Raw genomic sequence first — 27397 nt, 5'->3', positions numbered from 1 at the left:
AACATGTACTTGTTTCATGTTTATGGTTTTATGTGATCACCATTCAAATAATTGATCATCAAATAATAGCTTCAATAATATTCATATGCTGACCACGTGGTAAAATTGTAGCATATATTATGCTAACCACGTGGTTACATTGTAAACTACATATCTATATTTACTTTTCTCCTAACTATATATCTATATTGCTATACACAATCTTCATATACCTGCCATCAACTTATGCTATAGATATATACAAGGGTTAACACAAAACACAGTGGGCCATGTGGTTTCTATTGTAGACGTGTCTGTGACTGACGTTTAGAATACTGTTAAGTTTCTAGGAAAGAAAGATTTTGTTTCATACTTTTTATGAAAATACCTAAACTAACAAAAAGAAAAGCAAGAGCCACTTGATCATTGAAACTAATTATTAAATCTAATCTTCTTATTTTATTTTAACAAATTATTTGAAATTCTCACTCCAAAACTAACAAATTATTGTGACGTGTTTCAGACCAACAACCGATTTCGTGAGTGAAATGAAGCGCTCAGTTAATGTGCTGACACTGCACAACGTGACAGAACACCACGCAGGCACCTACACCTGTACGGCCATCCCGAATGATGCTGACAATGATGATGACGAGTTGGCGGGCGAAGCGCCCCTGCTGACTCGACTGGTCACACTGGAAGTGCTGTCACCGCCGCTCGTCGTAAAGAAGCCAAAGTCTGACGTCTACCCCACTGCCAAAACGGTCAGGATCGAATGCGAAGCCAAAGGAAACCACTGCCCGACATTGTATGGCTCAAGAACGGACAAACACTCAGGATAAATGGTCAGTTGTTCATTAAACTCTAATTTTTCTTCCTTTTAATCCAAAACTTCATCTTTCCCACTTTAAATTTATCTTTTTTTCAACTACCGGTTACCAATCAAATCCGCCTGGCGTCTCGGAAGCCTCCCATCAGAACGCCATTAAATGCCCTGGATGGTGGGTGGGTTCAGGTTAACAGACGCCTGGTAACAAGAGTGGCATGCAAGGCAAATCGATCTTGCCCCATGTATCACCCAAAAGCCACCAGGTTTTGATTTGCTACGCAAACTATGGTCGGCTCTTAACAGGATCCGAACTCAGCATGGAAGATGTGCCTATGCGTTGCACTAGTGGGGAAAGGCTCCAACACCTTTTTGTGAGTGTGGCGCTGTGCAAACCATAAGACACATTGTAGAACAGTGCACAAGAACAGCTTATGAGGGCAGGCTGGATGACTTCCTGGTAGCTACACCAGATGCAGTGGCATATTTAAATCGACTAGATATATGTTATAACTTTTAAATAGTTATTTGTATATCTAGAGTGAAAAGTACGACTTTTTCTCCCTGAGGGAAAAGTTTGAAGTTTGAAAGTTTGGCAACAATTTTCCTGAGGGAGAAAAAGTTTTTCACTCGTGATGTACACAACATTTTTCCTCCATCTACATTTTTTTATAGAAACTGCAAATAAAATCATTTTTATAACTTACGTATTGGTGTCAATGTTTCCTAACAACATAACCTAAAATCTAAAACCTAAAAACCGGCCGTCTGATTGGCACTGCCGATTGCGCTATCTATCGGAAAAAGTTGTAACAATTATATCAGCTGGGTGTTTAAAAAAAATACCAGCTGATCTTTTTTACCAATCACGTATAGATTGTAGGCCTACACTGCGACGTTGCAATATCGTAGGCGCGGCCTTGTATTAGAGGTGGCTATGTAGAAGTCAAGATAATTTTGCAGTCTTTATCGTATAGTCATTATGTATAATGTAGAGTCAGTAGATAATTTTGCAGTCAGGTGAGCCCGCCGCCCGCCAAGACCAGAGAGAATTAGCTTACTTAAGTAAATAAGAAATTTTAATTAACTACTGCCTATTTACTTGAATAAATAGACGACTGCACGTCGTTGTGAAAAACTGTCATACCCGGAGTCATCTTTAATTCTGCCAGAAGTTATGTTTTCACTTTTAAGTCCAATTTTCACTCAATTGAAGAGACTTGAAATGTTGTCAAAAATCCACTTTATTTAAATAAAAATTAATATTTGACAGGAGCATGCTTTCGTGTGTACTCACACATCATCAGCTGTAAGTTACAGTACAGTTGGAAAGTAGAAAGATTCCAACCTAACAAAAAGAAAAGCAAGAGCTACTTGATCATTATGACTAATTATTATTTCTATTTTTAATTCATGATTTTAATTTTAATTGTAATTTATATATTCTTAATTCTAACAAAATTATTATAAATTGTATGAATTAGGCCTACTTTTATGAAAATACCTAAACTAACAAAAAGAAAAGCAAGAGCCACTTGATCATTGAAACTAATTATTAATTCTAATCTTCTTAATTTATTCTAACAAATTATTTGAAATTCTCACTCCAAAACTAACAAATTATTGTGACGTGTTTCAGACCAAACAACCGATTTCGTGAGTGAAATGAAGCGCTCAGTAATGTGCTGACACTGCACAACGTGACAGAACACCACGCGGGCACCTACACCTGTACGGCCATCCCGAATGATGCTGACGATGATGATGACGAGTTGGCGGGCGAAGCGCCCCTGCTGACTCGACTGGTCACACTGGAAGTGCTGTCACCGCCGCTCGTCGTAAAGAAGCCAAAGTCTGACGTCTACCCCACTGCCAAAACGGTCAGGATCGAATGCGAAGCCAAAGGAAACCCACTGCCCGACATTGTATGGCTCAAGAACGGACAAACACTCAGGATAAATGGTCAGTTGTTCATTAAACTCTCATTTTTCTTCCTTTTAATCCAAAACTTCATCTATCCCACTTTTAATTCATCTTTTATGATTGTCGACTATTTCAACTACCGGTTGCCAATCAAATCCGCCTGGCGTCTCGGAAGCCTCCCACCAGAACGCCATCAAATGCTCTGGATGGTGAGCTCAGTTTAACAGACGCCTGGTAACAAGAGTGGCATGCAAGGCAAATCGATCTTGCCCCATGTATCACCCAAAAGCCACCAGGTTTTGATTTGCCACGCAAACTATGGTCGGCTTCTAACAGGATCCGAACTCAGCATGGAAGATGTGCCTATGCGTTGCACTAGTGGGGAAAGGCTCCAACAACTTTTTGTGAGTGTGGCGCTGTGCAAACCATAAGACACATTGTAGAAGAGTGCACAAGAACAGCTTATGAGGGCAGGCTGGATGACTTCCTGGTAGCTAGGCCTACACCAGATGCAGTGGCATATTTAAATCGACTAGATATATGTTATAACTTTGATTTTTTTTTTTTTTTTATAACTTGTGTCTAAGATGACTTTATTGTTTATATGTGTGATTCGTGTTGGATAACATAAAGATTTGTGTCGTAGCGTCATACGCTAAATAAATAAACTACCGGTTCTGTGAAAATATTATTTTCCTACAGTTACGTTGAAAAGTGGCCATTGCTGCACTGATTACAGAACGCAAAGAATCACTTTTCCGCTCTAGTGCGGGAAAAATTTTTCTGCACTCCAGATTTGCAACATGGCAACGCAAAATACTTAGTAGGTATATGGAGCAACAGTGCAGCAAAATCAAAATGAAGTTGGTAACAGTGACTGCTGTGGCTGCTATAGTGAGCAGACGTGCAACGAAGCACAACGCGCTAATTATTATTCATTATATATTATAATGGAGGACAACGAGGACTTTAGGATTTTAGGATTAAGGTTTTTATCAATAATAAAATTACACAGAAAAACATTTGATGCATTTCAGGCAATTTTACCCATAATTACCCACTTTTCATATTCAATGGTAACTGTAGGAAAAACTTAATGTGAAATACGTGCGCAAAGTTCCTCTGCTGCACTCAAGAAACCATTCCGTAAACGTTTCTTTCGGTGCAGCAAACTGACACTTTGCGCACTAGTTGCACAAATAACTATTCCATTAATTCTAATGGGTCTATTCACACTCAGCTCGGCCTAGCGATTATGAATAATCCTATTGGAACTTGTTGGAATAATATTCTCATTGTACCGGTCAAGCGAGTATGAATTTTCCCATTAGAATTTATAGGAATTATATTCTCACAGTACCGGACTCGTTCACTTAGTTGGCCGAGCGAGTGTGAATGGTCCCAATATAACTCATGAGAATTTTATTTTCACTCTACCGGTCGCTGAATGATCCGTGTGAATCCGCCTGAATTCTGCGACCATGATTGTTCTCATTTTTGTGTTATTCAAAGGGAAAATCAATTTAGTTCTAGTTTCTTTGTCATTTGTGTGATTCTCCTACTCCAAGAGTTATATTCACCAGTTCAATGCTAAGTGTGCTAAGGGTGGCCACTAACGACAGGACAAGTGTGTTGACCAGGTGTCAAGACTCATGTTCGTCATACATCAGCGAAAGAATTCGAACAACATTTTTTGTGGTATTCAAGGGCATAATCGCATCAGCTGATGAAAAGTGAAATGCACGTGTTGGTGGCGCTCAAGTCTGTAAGCTGCGTATTGTTCAATCTCATTGTTCTGTTGAGGTAGGTGTTGAAATTCTTGTGGCATTCAAGGGCAGAATGATGTTCATTTTAATCTATTTCTGTAGTTTTTCTGTAATTTGTATTGTTTACTAGTTGAAATTGAAAAATGAATATTTTGCTGTGTTGTAGGTAGAGTAAGCGCACGCAACCAGTCTCTAGTGCTTAGCAACTCTGTGCCGGATGATTCAGGCGTCTACCAGTGCGTGCTTAGCAACGGCGTGGGGGCGGGTGCTTGGGCCGCTGCTAGGGTGCTGGTGAATGTGAGCACAAGTGACCAGCCTGCCGCCCCCACCAGCCTCCAATGCACTGCCACCTCCGCCACACAGGTCACGGTCACCTGGCAGCAGCCGACAAGTGCCAAGGAGGTGCAGGCTTATACTGTGCACTATCTACCCACTGGTGAGCATCTAGGGAGTAAAGTATAACTTTTCTCATCCATCATTCGACAAAGCAGATAGTGAGGTCCACTTCATAATCAGTCTTCACAAGCAGTGAAAAAAGATAGGAGAACAACGTTGCCGAGTCTCTAAAATTGACTCAATTTTGCCACTGAGTGTACACAGCTGTTACTCAATTCATCCCATTAAATTTGATCTAATTTTAATTTCCATTTCCATGATAAAATAATCAATTTCATGTCAAATTAATTAAATTCATCAATAATTTTTTATTCATAATTTGATTCAAAACTTTGCTTTGAGATCAAATTTTTATTTTCGTACAAACCTGAAATGGCGGCTAATTTAAAAAGCTGTGATACACCATCTGAACTTCAAAACAAAAGAAGTAAAGTTGCTCGGTGGGTATTCTATTCCAATTTCTCTTGAAAAAAATAGCAAAATATAAATCCTATTTATAATAAGATAATTTAAATGGAAATAATTCTGATATAACGTTTCAATATGATCTATACCAGTACTAGTATTATAACCTATACGGTGGTCTAACTGAAGCATGGACGAAGTCTAGGATGGTCAAAATTATCAACTTTTAAATTGTAATTTCAGGTATAATTTGTATTTCTCATACGATAATATCTAAAAATTATTTCATTTATTCAAAAATACAATTTTAATCAATTATAGGACGACTTGTGTACTGAAGTATTATGGTAGAATGATGAAAAAACAGGGTTGCTGAGAATTGTTTGTTTACATCTGTACAGTCACTGTCAAAAGTAAAAGTCAAATATTTCTGAAAAACTGACAAGAATTGCAAAGCTAGAGAGAGAAAGCGCTATCTGCTTTGTTGCATGATAGACAAAGATAACAACACTATTGTCAATTGTACACTGCCATAATAACGTGGGCCTCATTATAGCTCTATCCTTTTCTAACACACCGTTACCTGGCAAGCCTTTCGGTACTAAATAAGTATCAAGAGAATGAAGTATAAATTTTATCTCATAGAAACAGTTGTTCACTATAACTATCTGCCAAGTGGTGAGCATCTACCAATGAGGTCCACCTTATTTGATATTGGTGTTGCTTTCCTTGTCTATTATTCGATAAAGCAGATAGCTCTATCCTTTCCTAACACACCGTCACCTGAAAAGCCGGTCGGTACCAAGGAGGTGCAGGCTTAGGGCCGAAACATACGAGGAGTTTTTTCAAACGAGTCGGCACGGTACGACAGGATAGAAAGCTCACCGATTCTTGATACGTCAACCCAATCAGCCAATCTGAGAGCTTCTTGCTCTGTGGTGCCGTGCCGACTCGTCTGAAAAAATGCCTCGTGTGTTTCGGCCGTTACACTGTGCACTATATGCTAATGTTTAATGTTAATGTTTAAATTAAGTTTTTAATAGTGTTTTTGTTTTGAAAAATTGTATTGAATTATGGCAAATAAAGAATTTGAATAAAGAATTTGAAAATATGCACTATATGAAATTGGTGGAACACCAATTTCACCTTTCAATGAAAACACAATTTCTAAGGTAAATTCTGAGGTTCATGTTGAGTTTTAACTGAATCGTTTGTATTTCAATAACATACTTCCCATTCAAAGATATTTACTAGCAGTGTTTATTTCTTTTATACATGTGTAGTATATCAATTGTTTTTTCCCGTTATAATAAGACTGATAAACCATGAGAAAATTGAGATTTTAAAATAATAATTTGCTCATTTTTTATAGCACATTGTGCAAGTCAAGTCCCTCATGTCAGAAATTCTCTAACATTGCATAATCTGTACTGCCTGTCTGTGGCTGACAGCCTAAACCAATAATAATTATTATAATACATTATTAAAGTATAAGGCCCGGTTGCACAAAAGACGGTTAAATTTTAATCGTGGTCGCTTTCACGAGAACCAATCAGAGAAGACTTTTTTGAAAAGACGGATTCTCTGATTGGTTTTCGTGGTATTAATCACGATTAAAACTTAACCGGCTTTTGTGCAACCGGCACTATTAGATACCTTATATTGTCTACAGTAGAAAACAAAAGATGAGTCTTTGATTAAAATTTTACTGAGAATAACATACTTTACAGTATATTTTCATAAATAGGGTAATTGACTGCATGTCGGTGTTTGAATCATCAAAATGGTGTAATGATGTTTCAGATTAAAACCATGAAAGTTTCTAGTGTTTAGTCTTCTACGTGGAATATGAGAGATCTTTAGTGAGCTGAGTAGTGTTTAAAGCAGGTGAAATTAGGGTACTTGAACATTGAAGCCACCTTGAACATTGAAGAACACCACAACATTGAAGAACAAATATTCTGATATAATCATGCTCAATTTGTATGCGCAATGCAATCATCATATTATTATATAAGCATCATCGGCATAGAATTATTACCCGAATCTGTTTCATTATAATCCATAATTAATTTCAAGCGCTTTATATTTATTTCGATTTGTTTACAGATGGTGGAGAAGAAATGAGAACGGTGTCCCTGAATAGATCATTCACTGTCAACAACCTACTGCCTTTTACAAACTACACTTTTTACATCAGAGCCTATGGCAAAAAATCAGCCAGCGATCAGTCGCTGCCCGTCACTTGTTTAACTGGAGAAGAAGGTAACTAAATATCATGTACTTTTTATCGAACTCGATATTTTCTTAGTCTCAAGTTTTGTAGATGATGAAAATCAAATCAAATTTATTCTCTTCAACACTTTACAAAAATTATGCATATTGCACAGCACAACATTAAATACAGTACTACTACAACATAATATAAAATTCATAAGCATAGCATAATAAAGACTATAGTAACAATAGTAACAATTTGTTGTTCTGTACAAAATACAGAATATGACAGCAATGAGAAATACCCTTACATAGGCTATTGCCTGTGAGTAAGGGTGAATCTGGATTAAATGATTAAGATGAAACTTGTATGAGAACTTAACAGGTAAGGATAGTGAAGAGATAAAGAGATTTGAAATTTAGTTTATCTTATTGAAAAATAGAATTGACGGAGCTTGAGAACGTCCACTAGTAGTAGCCTACTTGCTTCATCTAGAATAAGTTGGGTATAAAACTCTATAACCTATAAACTGAGCTAATGATATTTTCGGTTCCATCCCTACCTATTTCGTTTAGCCAAAGATTCACAACTTTTTTCATGATCTATGGATTATTACTTCACGGTGTTAAAGTAAAAAGTCTGAGGCGTATAATATAATCCCATAAATTATCGAATTGAACTTGAACACATTCCTTTTCTTTTCAAAGCTGTTCATCAATAACAATGCATTTTAAACTCTCTTGTCCTAGAAATAGGCTGTAATTGAAATTTAAAAAAGTACTAATCAATTGAAGGGTTTGTGATGAAACCGAAAAGGTGGTTCACTACTTTAAAATAAATATTTTGTTAATAACTTTGGTGTAATCGCAGCTTTAGGATATGTTTCTTGTTCGCCATAGGTCTCTTCAGACCTGGTAAAGGAAATGAAATAAATAAATCAATCAATCTTGTCTAAATTTAGTGGCAAACACTAAAGCTGTGTTCGCACGGAACAAATTTTCGACAAACAAGTTTGATGAAACAGTTCAAGCAAATTTTATTAGGTTCGACAAACAATGTTTGCCCGTGGGCCAGTGTGGACGCGTCACCAACAAAATATTTGTAAGTGGGGAGAACACAACATTAGTAGACAGAAGGTTGATCACTCACAGGTGTAAGATTCAAAGTGGTGGGGGGAACGCCAGCGTGACGTCACGTGTAGTAAAAATGTGATAGAGTAACTACACTGAGCATACATTTTTTCACTGTATCTTCAAATACTTCGTCGTTCAATCCCCTCAAGATTGACCTAGAATTGTAAAATTCTCCTTACTTATAGCGGAAGAATCACCGATTCTAATGATGTTGTTATAGTATATTTCGAACCTAGGGCCGAAAATGAGACTTTTCTGGCTCGAAATCGGTTTTCAAGTCCGAGGCCGTAGGCCGAGTACTAGAAAAGATTGAGAGCCGGAAAAACATTTTTGCCCATGGTGAGAACGTTATTTTTCGCCACACAGAAAAATAAACAATATATATATGCGAATAAAATTGTCTATTATAAGCACTTCCGAAAGCAAAAGTGGAAGGTCATAGCTCTAGCAAATCTGAGGTAATCTGAATATCAAGAAATTGTCCAAGTATTTTTATTTTTTATTCTGATTTGTCTAAATAACCTAAAAGATTATATTCAATTATGTAAGAGGTTGAGTTTATACTTTTTATTCTTCCAAATGACAATAAGATGATATTATTATAAATGTTCTAATTATTGAATGATAAACACAAATAATGAAAAGTTTTTGATCAGCTGTTTTAGCACACTTGAAATTTGGCCAATCTGAATGTCAATGGAAGTTTAGGTTAGAAGTTCTATCCTACTCTGAAAATCGAATTATTTGAATAGTTTATAATATATATCTTATCTGTATTTTATTCATCCAAATAAAATGATAGTATATTATTACAGAATACTTTATTGAATTCTAGAAGCATAAAATGATTCCATTTATCCACCATGTTCCGTGATAAACGCTGTACTAGGAGGTTTGAGGTTAGATTCTATTATACTCTGAAAATTGAATTTGAATAGTTCATAATATCTCATTTGTATTTCATTCATCCAAATAAAATGATAGTGTCTTATTGCAAAAACTTTATTCAATTCTAGAAGCATAAACTGATTCCGTTTCATAAACTATTTTGTAAAAACGTTCACATCAAATCAGAATCAGCTGACTTCAAGGTTATTTTACAGCCCTAGGGCCGTAAAAATTTTACCGGCCTGGTCAGAAAACAATCACTTCCGGCCTCCATATGACGCACGTAAACCAGCTTATTACATCCAAGTGGGGCGAAAAATATTTTAAGTTCATTCAATCTGTCTACTAACTTTGGGGAGAACAGGTTTTATGTTTTACAGCTGTCAGCACTGAAAATGTTTTGGAAAAACAGTAGCCTTTTGTTTGACAAACAATGATTGTCCAAACTTTTTAAAATGTTTGTCCCTGAGCTCCTCATCAAACATGTTTGGCGGACATGTATGTCGAACTTTTGTTCAGTGTGGACACGGCTTTACAAACATATCATTTTGAATTTAGGTAGATTAAAACTCTCCTATACAGTCTGAACTCAGATCGCTCAACATATTACCTAATTTTACTGTCAACTACATGAAATTCATTTTAATTCTGTTCACATTTTGTGTTGGTCTAAATCTATAATGTAATTATGAATTAAAATGTAGGATTATTGTGTTTCCAGTTCCTGTGGGCGCCCCAGAAGTGCAGGTGGAGTCTGAGAACCCGACGTCGCTGAGTGTGTCGTGGACGCCGCTCAGTGACAAGCTGGCCCGCGGGCAGATATCAGAGTACAAAATACAGTGGCGACGCAATGACCATCACTCCACCAACAATGTCGACACCGTTAAGGACCATGTCACTCACTACTTGATAACAGGTAACGGTCACTTCAACTTCAATACATTATTGTTTGTTATTATCAGGCTGTAATCTATATATATAAAAGCGAAATGGCACTCACTCACTCACTCGCAGAACTAAAAATCTACCGGACCAAAAACGTTCAAATTTGGTAGGTATGTTCAGTTGGCCCTTTAGAGGCGCACTAAGAAATCTTTTGGCAATATTTTAACTCTAAGGGTGGTTTTTAAGGGTTTAAAGTTCGTCTTTTAGCATGTATATTCTTTTTCATATTCTCTTAATTATAATTTATTGAAAAATGTCCATACCAAATGTTAATATAGAACTATAATCTAGAGAGAGTACCTCTTCGAAACAGTTGTTTAAGTTGACTTTGACATTAAGTTGAGTTGACTTTGTTAGGTTGGCACCAAGTTGAAGATTGAAATGCATTTATCGCGGAAAAATTGATTGGGCACTGCTACTTCAATCAGAGCTATTCCTGGGAATATTATATTACTAGCCGTTAGGCTCGCTTCGCTCGCCATATCCGTTTAGCCAGACATTTAGTCTGGACCCCCGACTGGATCGTCCTAACATAATTATGATAAAAATGCTCAAATGAAAAATGCAGGCGAGCGAAGCGAGCCTGCTGATCTTATTCTTGGACGATCCAGTCGGGAGTCCAGGGGGCGGAGCCCTCTGGCTAGACGGATACGGCGAGCGAAGCGAGCCTGACGGCTAGTAATAATATATTAATACAAAAAATTGTTGTCTTCAATGCTAAGTAGTCGGGATTAGATATGCTACTTATGATTCTAATTCAACGGTCATTCGTAAGCAGCTAGTATACATCGCTCCAATGATTGTAAACTGTATCCCGAACGAGATCATCGGTGAACCTATTAAGTTTGTTCCAATAAATATTAAAAACTGAATACTTCACAACTATTACTTCCATCTTAGTATTGTATGAGATCAAAATTTTTTTCGATTTTTAAAACTATTCATTATTGTTAGGATTAATTCAGAAAATTGATAGCATTCATTTTGAATATACTTTCCATTGTTTGCATAAAAAGATTCCATTTTAAATATTATTAGCTTAGGATTTAGAAACAATTATTTTCCCGCCAGTTGTCATTATGTTGAGGCTTAGAGGCGTCCAAGAATGAGGCTTACAGTTCAATGAGCAAAGAAAGTTGTGTGAGTGTACCACACCAGATTTTTCTAATTGTCACATCTTTATATTGTTTTTGGAGAAATAAATTGAATTGAATTAATTCTGATCTCAAGGCGAAATAGTTGCACTTCAAAGCAGAGACTTATTCACTCTTTTCTAAATCAGAGGCTTGTACACTACTGTACAATATTAGTTGTACCAAGAACTGCTGCTTTCTGCATAATTCTCATTTGCCAGTTTTTCAACGTCACTTGTTCCATTGCTTGTCTCCATTCTTTTGTGACCAGTCCATTGGCAGACACAATAATAGGGACTATATTACTACTTGCTTCAATTTATAAATGTTTTCCAGTTCAACTTACAGGATTTCTAATTTTATTTTTTCGGCAATGGCACCTACAAAATTCTCAAGGGGCACTGCCAAATCAATAATAATGAAAGCCTCTTTATCTTATCGTCAAACAAGACGATTTCTGACCATTCAGTTACTTAATCATCTATCTATCTATGGATCTATCAATCTATGTATTCATTTATTTATCTATTTATTTACAAATGCATTTATTTATTTACTAATATATTGATTGATTTGTTTGTTGTAGGTTTGCAGCCGGATACGGCTACGAGGTGCGAGTGTTGGCGGCCACTGCGCAGGGTTGGCCCAATATGGCTGACGAGGCGTTGCCATGGCAACAGGTGCACACGCTGCCAGTAGAGCCCGACATGCACTCCTACCTATGCCTCAGTTGCAGCTTACTGTCACCAATTCCACCACAATACTGGTAAGTGGTAAAAAACACTTTATTCCTTCATAATTACGTCTATTGTCACCACCATACTGGTAATATCTATTATATTAGGCGAGGCGTTGCCATGGCAACAGGTGCATTAGCTGCCAGAAGAGCCTGACACATACCTCCTACCTATGCCTCAATTATTGCAGCTTACTGTCACAAATGCTACCTCAATACTGGTAAACAAGCACTTCAGTTGTCACTAAAGGGCATCTTCGTTTATGCGTAAACTTCCGCAGTCGACGACGGCAAGCATTGTTGACATTCATATTGTCCAAATTTCAAGAGTGCTAAAACAGCTGATCAAATAACTTTTCATTATTTGTCAACGAGCTAAAATATAGTAAACTATAGAGTGGCTGAGTGGCCGCTACTCCTGTTACGAATTGAACATGGTCAGCCATGACAGAGAGAGGCAAAAGCGGCGGAAAATTTGAATAGCCTTATTGATATAATGGAAACTTGCATAAAAGACAAGGTGCAAATCAGTTATATTTAATAAATACTACATTGAATCGAGGAGGTGTTGAGGAGGGTTGGGGAAAGAAGGAGTCTGCTGGATGTGATAAAGGGAAGAAAGAGGAGATGGCTGGGACATTGGATGAGACGGCAATGCTTGTTGGTGGATGCCATGGAGGGGGCCATTCAGGGAAGAAGAGGAAGAGGGAGAAGAAGATACAAAATGTTGGACGACATCAAGGAGGGGATGAGCTACTATGCAACGAAGCGACTGGCAGAGAATAGAAGAGAGTGGGGGGCTGCTGCCATATAGAAGGACCTGCTTACGAGCAGAAAACTACAGACAGACTTGAATTTTCATTGAGCATTTTAAATATATGTACTACAGTTGTTATGCATCCATAAAATTAATTGTTTGAATTGCTTTACTTGAAGCCTTGGTGAAATTAATGTAGCCCAAGTTACAGTGTTAATACTGCTTAGCCGTACAAGTGCTCTATTAAGTTGAAATGCCATACCGTAACTGCAAAATTATGATTTTAGAAATTGGATTATTTTTCATGCTATTTTGAGTAGGAGATTCGAAAAAAAACTAGTTATGAAGACGTTTGTTTGATACCACCTTTTAGTACTTATCTACATTATCTCTAAGTTCAAAACAAGAAGGCAAAGTATGATAGTCAAAAAAATAACAATATCATATGCAGATCATATGAAATAAGCTGTACGAAATCATATTATTATCATCTTTTTTCATGTTATCGTCTAATACTATTACTATCTAATACCGGCCTAACATGATCATAAATATAAGCTGATGTCTATAGTTCATTCCAGTCAAGTTTGCAATACCATTATCATCATAAATATAATAATTAGTCATAGAAATAAATTTATTCACAAAACACACCTATTCCTGTAGTGGCAGACTGGCAATAGAGGCTCTTCTTGCCTCTCTCTGTCATGGCTGCCCGTGTAACACATTGAGAGCGCTGAAAGCACACCAACAGCCGCTCTATAGTTTACTATATTTTAGCTCGTTGTTATTTGTGCATATTATTCAAGATTAAAAACATTTCTAATAATATCAACATATTGCCATTTGAAAGTATAAACTCAAGATACCCATTAAAACATAATTGATCAACATAATCTTTTAGGTTATGTAGACAAATTGAAATCCACACAATCTGAGATCCTCACCCTGTCATGGTCGACGACGGCATTTACGCATAAACGAAAACCCAGCTCAACTGGTAACACCAACACTCTATCTATATAGCCTGGTTCTCGCTAGTAGAGTTGGTAGTCGAGTAACTGGCATACTAACTCTACCGAGTTAACTCTACTCTACTTACTTGATCGAGTTGAGAATAGTAGGTAAAGTGTGTTGTGTAGTGAACACAACTAACCTTAAAATGTGAATACTCTACTCTGACTCTACCAGCTCGAAACTGTTTTCATTAGCATAGTAGTGGTGAGTAGAGTGAGAAGCGGTGGTGGGGGAAGGCAAGTGGTAGAGTGCTATCCCTCTATGCTATCCCACTCTACTCTACTAAAAACTAGTACTCCATCATGAAAGTTTTCATTGGGAGAGTTCACAAGATAGTTTGTACTTGTCCAGGCAACTCTTCTACTAACTCTACTAATGAAAACCAGGCTGATTGGAGGTTTTTCTGTTTATCCATTAGCGGCTTTTAGACATGGAATGTAGAGCTGGCACGTACATGCCTCTTCAACTTGGCCAGGCAACTCTACCACTAACTCTACTTATGAAAACCAGGCTGATTGGAGGTTTTTCTGTTTATCCATTAGCGGCTTATAGACAGGGGGTGTAGAGCTGGCACGTACTTGCCTCTTCAACTTGACCAGGCAACTCTACCACTAACTCTACTTATGAAAACCAGGCTGATGGGAGGGTTTTCTGTTTATCCATTAGCGGCTTATAGACAGGGAATGTAGAGCTGGCACTTACTTGCCTCTTCAACTTGCCGCTGACAATCTCTGTCTAAATCCTAAGTGAAAACTTGCCACTACATCGGCATGTAGAAACAAACCTGTTTCTCTTGCATGAAATGATGAATTGCGACCAGCTGACCAATGGAAAATGCAATAATTAATGTTATCTTCTCTTATATAGCTTCCCGATTAAACCTCAACTCCTGTTCACAGACAAGAGCTCCATGAAGCACTTTGTGAACAGTAATTTTTGTTCACATTATTATTTTTTATCATACATGATAGTACATTCCCTCAATAAAAGAAGAGTATGCTTTGTACAGTATTGATTATTGTTGCGTTGTTTTCGGAAGCAATTGATTATTTAAGTTTCATTATAGATTAATTGACCGAGCGAAGTGAGGTCTAAGATTCAAGTCGACGGTTTGGCATTTCTCTCAATGTTTAAATGTTAATATGTTGCGCATTTACAGCGAAACGCGGTAATAGATTTTCATGAAATTTGACAGGTATGTTCCTTTTTTAATTGCGCGTCGACGTATATACAAGGTTTTTTGGAAATTTTGAATTTCAAGGATAATATAAAAGGAAAAAGGAGCCTCCTTCCTACGCCAGTATTAGAGTAAAAATCAGACTATAGAATTATTCATCATAAATCAGCTGACAAGTGATTACACAGATGTGTGGAAAAGCCAGTCTATTGTTGTATTTCCATAAGGTCTATAGTTTCAATCAGGTACTTGTGTAAGAGAATACTGCGTGAGGTCTACTGTTCACAGAACTACTAGTAGCTTCCTTTATTCATTGCTGTTGAATAGTGATTATATTAATATTATAATGTAATACATTTTTGTTTTTGGAATATTTTCATTTTGTATTTCGCTGCTTTCCAATGTAGCCTATAATTATTTGATTTGTACTTGGTATTCTTCAAACTACAATATTATAAATATACTAATTGAATTGTTTGTTGATTTTGATCAGGTGAAATGGAGTTTGGAGCCTGTACAGCAGAAAGTCGATGGATTCCATTTGTCCTATCGCAAGCAGAATGGAGAACTGTTGGGACCTGAACTGATAGATGCCAGGAAAACTGAACATGTGTTAGCAGATCTTGGTAAGTATCATTGATGTCTTCTCAAATCTTTAAAGTTTAAGACTCTTTTAATTTTTAAAAGAGACTATCAGGTAACCCGTGCTCCGCAGGGAATGATTAAAAACTTGGTAAACTGAAAACTTGACCTACGTTACTGAAATCTTGAAGAGTTTTAAATAGGCTTTTTACCTTTCTTGGTAAATAAGAATCTATATGCAAAATTTCAAGTTTAATCAGTCCAGTAGTTCAGACTTGATATTTATTTATTTAATCATTAAGAATAAATTACACAACTTACAGAAAAGTACCACAGATACTTTGGTAATATAATACAGATAAAAGAATGACTTTCTCATATGAGTGAATTTCTCATACCGTACGTGTATGAGCCAATTCTTTCCTTTATTATATTATAGTTATTACGGAGTGACTCGTGGTTTTGTGGATATAGTGTTTACGTAACAGCCTAGAAATCCTGGGTTCACACCCGGATGTAAACAAAGTTTTTAGCCAAGTCTCTCATGTGTTATCGGTTTGGCAAGTAAAATTGTCGGTCCCGGCTGAAGTGTGGACAGTCGGCTCATTGACGGCTAAAATTAACTAATATTCTGGCCAGGTGGGGCCTTCCCGCAAAGGACTCCCCACCAACAAAAAGCCGAATGAATTTATTTTATCTATTAAATAAAATTAAACAGAATTACACAACTTACAGAAAAGTAGCACAGGCTTATGAGCCCAAAACGCTTCCAATTCTAATTTACACAACAGTCCAAAATGTAGCTAGGTTATGTTTCACTTCAACATTGCTACACACTCAATTTACCATTCAAAACACTCAAAAATCATTTTTTAATTAAAAAATATTTCTAAATTGGATTAATTATTCATTTAGAAATATTTTTAGGCTGTTACGTAATTACAAATAATTGGAAAATTCCAAACTTTGAAAAAACTATAACATTTTGAGAACTAAAAGATAAACACTATAATTTACTGCTATAAGAGATAGAATGATTCTATATTGATGTAGAATGTTCATAAAATGACAATTTTTCTAATAGGTTTTCTTCCGCTAAGAAAGAAAATTTGTTTCTATTTTTCCTTAACAGTTGTTTGTTTGTCTTTGAATTCCAGTCATGACTTTATCTTGTGATGAACAGTTAGCTTATATTTTTTATTGGAATAGATTTAATATTCTTTCCAAGCTTTTTGTTTTTATTGGAATAGATTTAATATTCTATCCAAGCTTTTTGTTTTTATTGGAATAGATTTAATATTCTTTCCAAGCTTTTTGTTTTTATTGGAATAGATTTAATATTCTATCCTAGCTTTTTGTTTTTATTGGAATATATTTAATATTCTATCCAAGCTTTTTGCTTTTATTGGAATAGATTTAATATTCTATCCAAGCTTTTTGTTTTTATTGGAATAGATTTAATATTCTATCCAAGCTTTTTTTATTGGAATAGATTTAATATTCTATGCCTTTTTCTAATATTTTCTTTCATAGTATCCCTTACTATTTCTAATACAATTTTTCAAAAATATAGTATACATTTTCAGTTTATGTCCAAATTTCTGTTTATGCTGAAGGTTGTTCTACTCCAAGAATAATCTGGAAAAATTTTTTGAATTTCGAAGGTTTGATAATAAAGCCAGTGGACACAAATCAATGCATTAAAATGAATTTGAAAATGTTTATCTCAGTATTGAAGAGTGTAAATTGTATTTTGAAAAGTTAAAGTGACATAACCAACATTTTGATTTGGACAGTATAGTCATAGAGAAATGATAGCATAGGTAGATATCCCATGGTATAGGGATAGGGCTTTTATGCCGCAACTTTTACTGTTATCTCAAGCCGATAGTTCACGTAGTTCTTTCCCATGCAGCTGTGTGACGCTGGTAGTCTCTCAAATTGTGCCGTTCATACACTCTAACCCCAACAAAACAGTAAAAATTGACAATAGTCGACAGTAATCGGCTTAAGATAACAGTAAAAGTTGCGACATAAACACCCTATACCATGGGATATCTACTTACGGTATCGTTTCTCTATGGTATAGTATAAATTGGGAATGGGATAGTTTTGGGCATGAGCCTGATGTTCCTTTCCTCATGTTGAGTATTTGTACACAATGTGATGAATAAATAAATAAATGTAGAGCCGAAAATAGCACATCCACTGTCACCACAGCTGATAACTATTCAATTCCGTTCAATCTTATTTTTTCTTCCAGAACCGGAAACATGGTACGAAGTGGTGATGAGTGGCATATCGCAGGGTGTCGAAGGTGAGTCAGCCGTTCGCTCCATTCAGACCTGGGCCTGGCAGGCGGGCGAAGCGGTGCTGATGCCACTTCCGGCCCCCACCCACCTGTTTGCCGAGCCCGTGTCACCCACCGCCATCAACCTGACGTGGGTGGGGTCAGTCCCACCCGCCAACGTGTCCCACTACACAATCAGCTACCACCTGGTGCAGACCGCTCTACCTCTTCACAACTCGTCTATCTATTTTTTAAACAGGTACTTATTGTTTCTGTGTTTTAGTTAATAACTGTGTATTTTGAATCATAAATTAATTATGAATTAGTATTGATGATATAGGGAGAAAAAGCTAAGTACACCTTGTACTATTGCTCTCCCAAATTTAGATAACATTAAAAAAGTCCGAAATAGGGTTATGATGATTTCAAGAATTATGATTACGTTCTTCTATAATCTAGTTCATTTTTAGTTAAAAACAACATTAACTAAGAAATTTAAATTTTGATGGTCAATAAACTAGATAAAACATATATAACACTCAAATCACCATTATAAATTGGAATTTTTTTGAGTAATTTCAAAAAATTTAGAGCCAGAAAAAAACTCACTGTATAATATATTAAAATTGAATATTTTCTCAATTTGTTGGCTTCGAACATTTTCTGATAACCAGACATTTTTTATAACTCCCAGGCAGTTGAGTGTATAAAGCTACTGATCACAATAATTCCTTTAATAAGCAAATAACATAATAATTCTTTTAAAAATATATTAGTTTTGAAAACCGTTATAAATATTCATTGGAATTGTTTTCTCTGTTAATTCCATAGACCTGCTATCTAATGAATATCAAATGAATGATTGGGAGAGAGCCAAAGAATAAACCAAAACTGTTTCTCTTGAAAATGTTGATAATTAAGTGATTTGAGTGAGGTTATGTAAACACTTCTTATAAATTATATTGACTTTGATCTATTGCTGAATGCTGTGACTTTCAATTGTTTACCGTATTGTTATTGTGAATTGTGCTTAATTATGTAAAAAAAAATTTTTTCAACATCCCTTATAAAAATGTGATTTTCGTGATTGTGTCTCATCATCTATTTTCGTTTGTTTCAGTACAAGCACCGGAGTTCAAATAACTGGTCTAAAGGCGTACACTCTGTACGAGTTGAAAGTGAGGACGCACGACGAGAATAACAGGCACAGCGAGTACAGTCAGAAGCTCGAGTGTCGAACATCGAAGACCGTGAGTACATTAAACATTTTCAATTTATAAATTGAATGGGCCCCAGAAAAACATTACAAGCGCCATTTCTCAAATTTTACAACAACTAAAAAGCGTTTCAATGTTGATTTTTTGGATATTTTAAAAGTATTTTTAAAACTTCTCCGACCAATAACTACTAGTAATAAAATTTATCAATAGATGTCACTACATGACAAGTGCAAGAGCACTAGGAACGTTTTTCCATGAAAAAATCGAGTACTCAAATTTTGGCACTTGTAACGTTTTTCCGGGGAGACATTCAATTTCAAATACACCCACGTACCTGGTATCAAATAATTGGTTACAATCAATTCAGGATGTTAATCTGATAAGAAAAAACTCAAAAATTCGCTGTCCTTCGAATTAAGAATATAAAAATTATCAAGTAATTGGAAATTCCAATAAAACTGATAGGTAGTCGTAGGTCAAGTAGGGTAGGTTAGGTTATGTGGGATTTGTTTGTTAGAATAGTTCAAGTATAGTTAGGTGGTATAGTACTCACTTTATATTTTGAAGCCAAAAAGGTGTTCATCCACCAGGAACTACCACAGCTATTGTTCTTTGCAAATAAGTCCAAATATGCAGTTCTATATAAATTGAACATGAAAATAACCTACTGTTTTCAGAATTAACTTTTTCATTTTTATGTCTATTGACGATGTCAATTCTATGTCATGACGAATATATTTATTTAGACATTTTTTTATTTAGTTCTATTTTTTTCAAAAAAAAAATGTATATATAAATTAAAACAGGAGACACGATATAAATAGATTGAAAACACTTAGAAACTTACATTAGAAATGGGGAAATTTTCGGAGACTGTGTCTCCTTGCAGTCTTCTCGGTTGAGAAAGGAGACACAGTCTCCGAAAATTTCCCCATTTTAATGTAGTTTTTAAGTGTTTTCAATCTATTTATATCGTGTCTCCTGTTTTAATTTATATTACAAACTTTAAAGTGTCTTCTGTTATGTGCTATATATATATATATATATATATATATATATATATATATATATATATATATTCAATTTTCCAGGCTTTCAATCCCTTTGCTCCTGAAACACGACACATACCGTATTTTATTCTATTCTAATAGATATATTCTATTATATTACCACATTTTTGAACTCCAACTGTGATACTACCTTTTAGTTTATAGTGCCTGCCCAAATGGATTGTACTTAATGTGTTTTTTTTATATTTATTCAATTTACTCTGTACTTGACAATTTCTGTGTAAATTTGTGTTAGACAAGATCTTATATTCATGTATGAATCTATTGATCAAATAAATGAATTATTTATTCATTTGCAATTTCATATTCTATTCTATTATATTACTAACATTTTGGCAAATTGATAAATTTGTGTTTTTGTGTTAGTGCCGGGTCCCGTTCATGACGTGCAGTGGAAGCTGATGAACTCGAGTACAGTGCGCATCTCGTGGAAAGAGCCTTTGAAAGTGAATGGAGTCATTGTCAACTACACCCTCGCCTACTCGCAACACCCCGCCCAACCTATCGCCGACTGGACTAAAACTATTGTACCTGCATCTAAGCTAAGCACAAACGTAAGTTATTTATTTATTTATTTATTCATTCATTTAGTTAATTATTATACATTAAGTTCAGTATCTATTAGAAAAAAATTGTTATCAACAACCATCATCAACCAATAATAAGGATATGTTGATAGATCTCTTCCAATTTTGTTGGCGTCAATCTTGATATTGACGGAAATTTATCAAAAAATTTATCACGCTTTTCAAATTAACATTGATGAAGCTTGATATTGACGGAAATATGGAATAGATTGATCATATATGAACCATTGATTGATGATTTTAGATATTTTAGCATAGAGGAATTGACGTATTCAACAACTTTGAATGACTGTTTCACTTTAGAAATGTCGGCTGTAAATTTTATCTACGTTGTGAAAATAATTATGAAGGACCGAAAATTCTGTGAAGTGAACAACTACAAGACTTATTTCAGACTATGTGTAGCCTTATCTAAATTGGGAGAGGAATAGCACAAGTTTACCGTATTTTTTCTCTCCCTATCATTTTGATGATGTACTTATTGTATCAATCAATAAAGAATAACGAAAGAATTGTACATAATTGTTTAGCTCTAAACAAATGTATTTTATAATCATATTAGGAAACCTTCATATTAGCTTTGTCATAATTTAATGATCACTTGAGGCTCTTATGGTTGGAATTAAGTGATTGTTTTAAAAAATATGTTTCTTTCCTATTATCATTTATGCCATAATATTTTTTTTCTGTTCAACAGTTGACATCATTGAAGAATAACCGTTACACTTTAAAAATATGGGCGAGTAGTGGGGCAGGACCGGGGCCTCCTTCTCCAAATTTGGAAATTACAATTCCCTCGAAAATCGGCCGCAAACTGCCTCCTATTTCCGACCAATCAACTGAGACTACACCTGATCGAAAACCTGATCAAATTCTTGGTGAGTTGATAATCTAAAGTTTCAATTTTTTTTTATCAATATTGAAATTGTGATTGCTCATATTCTCATCCCTTGAGTATTTTTGACTGATGTGTTTAGATTGCTTACAGTTCAAATTGTTGACTGTTGTCTAGATTCACTGTTGTATTTCTTTTATTTTTCACTGACATGGATTTTCTTCATGAATTGAATTTTTGATTCAATATGTATGAACTATTCTAATAAATAGACTTGTTTAATGTTAGTTATTGTTCTAAACTAACAATGGAGTGATTGAGTGTCTCTAATAGTTTATTTTTGTTCTTCGGATTTTTCATTTGCACAATAAGTTTTTATCTGACTTTGAATACTATATCGAATATTTTGTCCGCATCTTTTATTTATATTGATTTTAAGCCTATGACTCTCATGAAAAGTAGCTCATCTTTAAATTCCATTTTTGAAATTCAATATTCCTATCAATAAATACAAATAAAGTAGAATACGATTGCTCAGTAAGTCCGCATCATGTATGCCAGGAAAGTCATGGGTTTAAATGCCAGCAAGCGTTCGGTTCTCTGTTAATGTTATCATTATAATTTTCATCTCTTCACTCATGCACAAGTGAACCGATTATATGGGCATCTTCCAGAATTGTATTTATCATTTCTTCAACAATATGATTGGTCATGATAAATGTTTTTTTTGTAATATTCCACATTCATTTTGGTGGACTATATTCAATTATACATATATCCCTGTAATTTTTCGTTACAATATTATCCATTTATCAATTTAAAAAATAGTCCACTTCCATTTCGGTTGACCATATTCAATCTTTGCATATTATATTCCTCCATGCAACTTCTTGTGGTAGAATTACTCACTCATCAATTTTAAAAATCTTCCACTTCCATCTTGGTTGTTTCTATTCAATCGTTGCATATATTTTTGTAATTTTTTGACACAATTACTTATTTATCAATTTTTAAAATCATCCACTTCCATTTTGATTGAATGTGTGCATAAATTGATGAAACTTGTTGCGGCAGGCATTGTGATCGGCTGTGTGATTGGCGCCATCTGCATAATAATGTGCACCATAGTGCTGGTGTACCGACACAAGTGCACCAAGCCGGGGCCTATCTGCCGCACCGGGCAGGCGGCCGCCAACGGCTCCACCGGCTTCTATCTGCCGCCCTCCACCGCCTTTGACGAAATGCATGAAATGGAGTGCTTCACCGGACCTCTCGACACCAAGGTAAGCACTCACTACAACCATAGAACTCAATAGAACATATGGAGATACTAATTAACGTTTGTACTCGCTGCAAACATAGAGCTCAAAATAAGTTCTGGAGATACTAACTATTGAGTCAGCAGTAGTTTGCCTATAGTGAGGTCCAAGTTTTAATGGCAGTGAATTGAATTGAATGACTGCCTTTATTTTCCTAGAGAGCGAAGTTAGGGCGCAGTCGGCCCTTTCTTACACTTAACTCTCTATTACAAGATAACAATACAAAAAAAATACAAATAATATGATAGATAAAAGAAAAGATTCCAAACAATATGAAAAATCAAAGATAATTAAAAGAGAATTAAGATAGGAGAACAGCGTTGCCCATACTCTGCCTGAATTAAATGTATTTCTACATTGTTAAAAACGGATTTGGCAACGTTGTGGAGTTAGAAAAGGATAGCACCATCTGCATTGTCGAATGATAGACAAGGATAGCAACACCAATGTCAATCAAATACTGCCATTATAACGTGGACCCTAATATAGTTTGACAACCGATACACAACTACACTGCCAACCTAACTAAACAAGGCAGTAAACTATTTTTGAGTATTTTGTTGCTGCTTCAATTCAAATTAATAAGTTGAAATGAAGATATCATTGAGAAAAATAACATAAGAAGTTATCCCATGGTATAGGTCGTTTATGCTCAAAATTTGAAGCCATTTTTTGTTAAGATCTTGTAAGATCTACACATTTTTGAAGGTGTTTAATTGAATAAAAACACAAATTTGTTGTCAAATTCTACACTGTTTTATTTAGTACACGAACAAGGTTCGTGACCACACCGGTCACATTTACAAGTTCACAACCTTGGTCGTGTACTTAATAAAACAGTGTAGAATTTGACAACATAGTGAGTTTTTATTCAATTATGGAACGGTTCTACAATATTGACAATGACTCAGTCGAAGGTGTTTAAGTTTGGTAGATAACAAACCCCACCCACTCCTAGCAATTCAATAGATTAACAAACATGCAGTACCGTATGAAATATACCTTGATTAATTTTTTCAGATATCTTTTCATGATAATGTCCTGTAATATGTTGTAAGAAGTTGTATGCTAGTTGTATGAGGAACTAACGTGACTAATATTGTTTTATTTATTATCTTTATATTTTATAATTTGCAAGATTGTTGTTGTTATATATCTACTGTATTATTCATAATTTCTGATTATGTGAAATGTATAAATTGGAAGAATAAATGAATTTATTATTATTATTTATATTGTTTTCAGGGTGGCTTCCCACAAGATCAAGTGAATGGATTAAAGCTGACACTACTCACCAATGGACGAATTCCCAATGGACATGCAACAAGAGAACGTGATCATGGTGTCAGAATAACAGAAAATCCTCAGGTAATATTTTTAGTTCTCTTTGTAAAATACTGTTCCATTATTAGAAAGTTAGTTTTCGACTAAACAGGTTGTTTTCATTGTAAGTTAAACTAATTTCATAGGTTAAATCGATCAGATATACCGGAATAAACTTGAATCCCAGCTATTACTATAGAAGGCGGTAGAAAAAGAAACTCGGCAACTATGCCATGGTATTACAGTCGAACCTCTGTATAACAAAGTCGATTATCCCGAGAAAAATTCGCTGCAGAGAGGTATTCGTTATTGAGAGTTTCTGTCAAGAAAACTGCCACGATCCTATGGATCTTATAATATCGTATCACGGCGGTAAATAAATGAATATGTTACGTAGAACATATCGCGAACTTAGGTAGGGTACCTATTAGGCCAATATTAATATGGAAATTTGAAAATTCATGCTGTTTGAAAAAAAACATGTTTTTAAATATTTATAGAATGTAATAAGTAAGTAAACTCATCAATTTATTTTCAGAAAGCTTGATTTGTACTATTAGTAAAGTTTAATCAAAGTACATACTCTGTAGCAATATTTTTCAGCTCTTTACACTACTATTAGATGGAACGCAAAATACGGTTATTTTGTCAATAACTTCACAATAAATTCTATAATAACTCAACTTTCCTATTTTTTAATGTTTATATCTGGAAAAGTGAGTAATTTTCGGATGAATTTGGCATTTGAATAAAAATCATGTTCATAAACGACTCATATCATCAAACAGTCAGACATGTCTGGTACACTATTTTTCAGTTTTAATCCTTGCCTGATAATTTTAAAAGCCTGTAGAAATTTTTGATTTGACGGATTCTTTTCCTCAGGTTCGTCACAGCTATCATCATCATAGTAAGTTCAAAGAATTGAAATGTGTGACAAAAGCAAGAACGGGGAAGTCCAGTCGTTGTAGACCTGCCTGGTCTACAATAATGACAAGTTCTTGGAATTCAATTTCCAGTAACTTGCATTCAATTTCCGACATGTGTTTCACCCTCTATTGACTGTCTACCACCCTATCTTCTTCCTACCTGAATTGCCATTATTTTTAGTCTATTGACCTTTCTGCTGAAACTAAACAATTCCTTGAAAATAACCGTCTGCTTCCTATACACACTACACTTTGTATGTTGAAGTCAAGAGAAAACTTTGTTGTTGAGAGGTCCGAAATTCGTTAAATAGAGGTAAATAAGCAGCCAAAACTCAAAAATGTCATGAGACCAGGTAAAAATTCGTTGTGTAGAGGATTTCGTTAAGTAGAGATTCGTTATAGAGAGGTTCGACTGTATATCCACCGACTTTATAAAGTGAAGATTTACTTCATTAACGTGAAGCTTCAATTTATTTATCTAAGCTTCATTTCACCATAGTTCATTCATTAAGACTGCTCAAACTGTGATTCAGTACAATTAGTCATTCAGTACATTTACAACACTTCAATAGAGGAACAAATAATAATAATAATATTATAATGTAGAGAATATCACTATGAATGAGAATGTCAATGAATAAATCTCACTATAGAATTACAACATTTTTAATACTAGTTGACTTTGAATGAATTGTTGCAGCTCAGCTAATACTGTAATCGATGTTTTAATGTAGAGAATATTTTTGAACAATTTCTATCTAAATTTCGGAAAGGAACAGTTTTGGGCTTCAGTTCCTTTCCTAATCATTCATAATTGAGGATGATATTGTATGTATCAATGTATAAATAAATAAATAATAAATAAATGTCACTATAAATGACTATGAATGAATCTCACCATAGAATCGCATCATTTTTACTATGAGGTGATTCCAAAATAAATTGTTGCAGTTCAACTAATATTTAAAATAATATTTTGATATATAGTAATATAGATAATGCCACTATAAATGACTATGGCTATGGATCTGAATGAGAATATCAATGAATGAATCTCACTATAGAATTACAACTTTTCTACTATGATCTGACTCTGTTGCAGTTTAACTCGCCGATCGGCAACCTGTCGCCGGGCTCGTGCGAGGGCATGCGCGTGGCCAGCGACGAGGGTGACAGTCTGCTCAGTGGAGGTCTCCAGGAGGCGGAGGTTGACGCCCTCGAGGAGGACGATGATGGGGAGAGCACCAGTCTCAACGACACGCAACTGACAGTACTGGACTGTTGCCAACAGCATGGAAACGACAGGCATCTGACAGCCTGTTGCCAACAGCATGGAAACGACAGGCATCTGACAGCAGCGCTGGACTGTTGCCAGCAGAACGAGGCGACTGTCAAGTGCTGCAAGACAGAACGGATGATAGCCGACGATGATGACGGCTTCCATGAGAACGAGAACCATCGTCACCATCACCTCATCATGTTGGGGCCCAACGGATGAGTGCGGCACAAGCGGCTGGCTCCCCGTCGCAAGCTCCTGCCGTTCTAGTACACACACAACTCACTCTCAGTCACAGACATAATCGGCACAACAGGTATGCACATCAGATACAGTTGCAACAGCATCAGGGACAGCAGGAATTACAATCGCATCAGCAACAGTTGCTTCAGGAATAGCAGGAATTACATTTGCATCAGCAACAGTTGCTTCAGGAATAGCAGGAATTACAATCGCATCAGCAACAGTTGCTTCAGGAATAGCAGCAACTACATAGGAATAACAGGAATTACATTTGCATCAGGGTTACAGGTTGCAGCAGCAACAGTTGCTTCAGGAATAACAGGAATTACATTTGCAGCAGCAACAGTTGCTTCAGGAATAGCAGGAATTACATTTGCAGCAGCAACAGTTGCTTCAGGAATAGCAGGAATTACTACAAGTCCAT

General features: G+C 35.5%; 1 protein-coding gene across 1 annotated transcript; it reads left to right on the top strand.

Moving 5' to 3' along the window:
- Window positions 1-502: 502 nt before the first annotated feature.
- On the top strand, window positions 503-26986 carry LOC120355697 (protogenin-like; the record flags this gene model as incomplete). Its single annotated transcript, XM_039444340.1, is given in 15 exon segments — window positions 503-787; window positions 2484-2767; window positions 4661-4930; window positions 7405-7560; window positions 10256-10450; window positions 12199-12284; window positions 12286-12378; window positions 15793-15925; window positions 18145-18430; window positions 19292-19425; window positions 20828-21015; window positions 21746-21926; window positions 22958-23166; window positions 24448-24570; window positions 26557-26986. Coding segments are annotated over 15 exon segments (3019 nt in total), but the record flags the coding sequence as incomplete, so codon positions are not given.
- Between the last annotated feature and the right edge of the window lie 411 nt (window positions 26987-27397).

This window comes from Nilaparvata lugens, unplaced genomic scaffold (assembly GCF_014356525.2).
Source record: "Nilaparvata lugens isolate BPH unplaced genomic scaffold, ASM1435652v1 scaffold4291, whole genome shotgun sequence".
Taxonomy (NCBI): Eukaryota; Metazoa; Arthropoda; class Insecta; order Hemiptera; family Delphacidae; genus Nilaparvata; species Nilaparvata lugens.
Note: the sequence above shows the minus strand (reverse complement) of the source record. Positions and strands in the feature narration are given on the sequence as shown.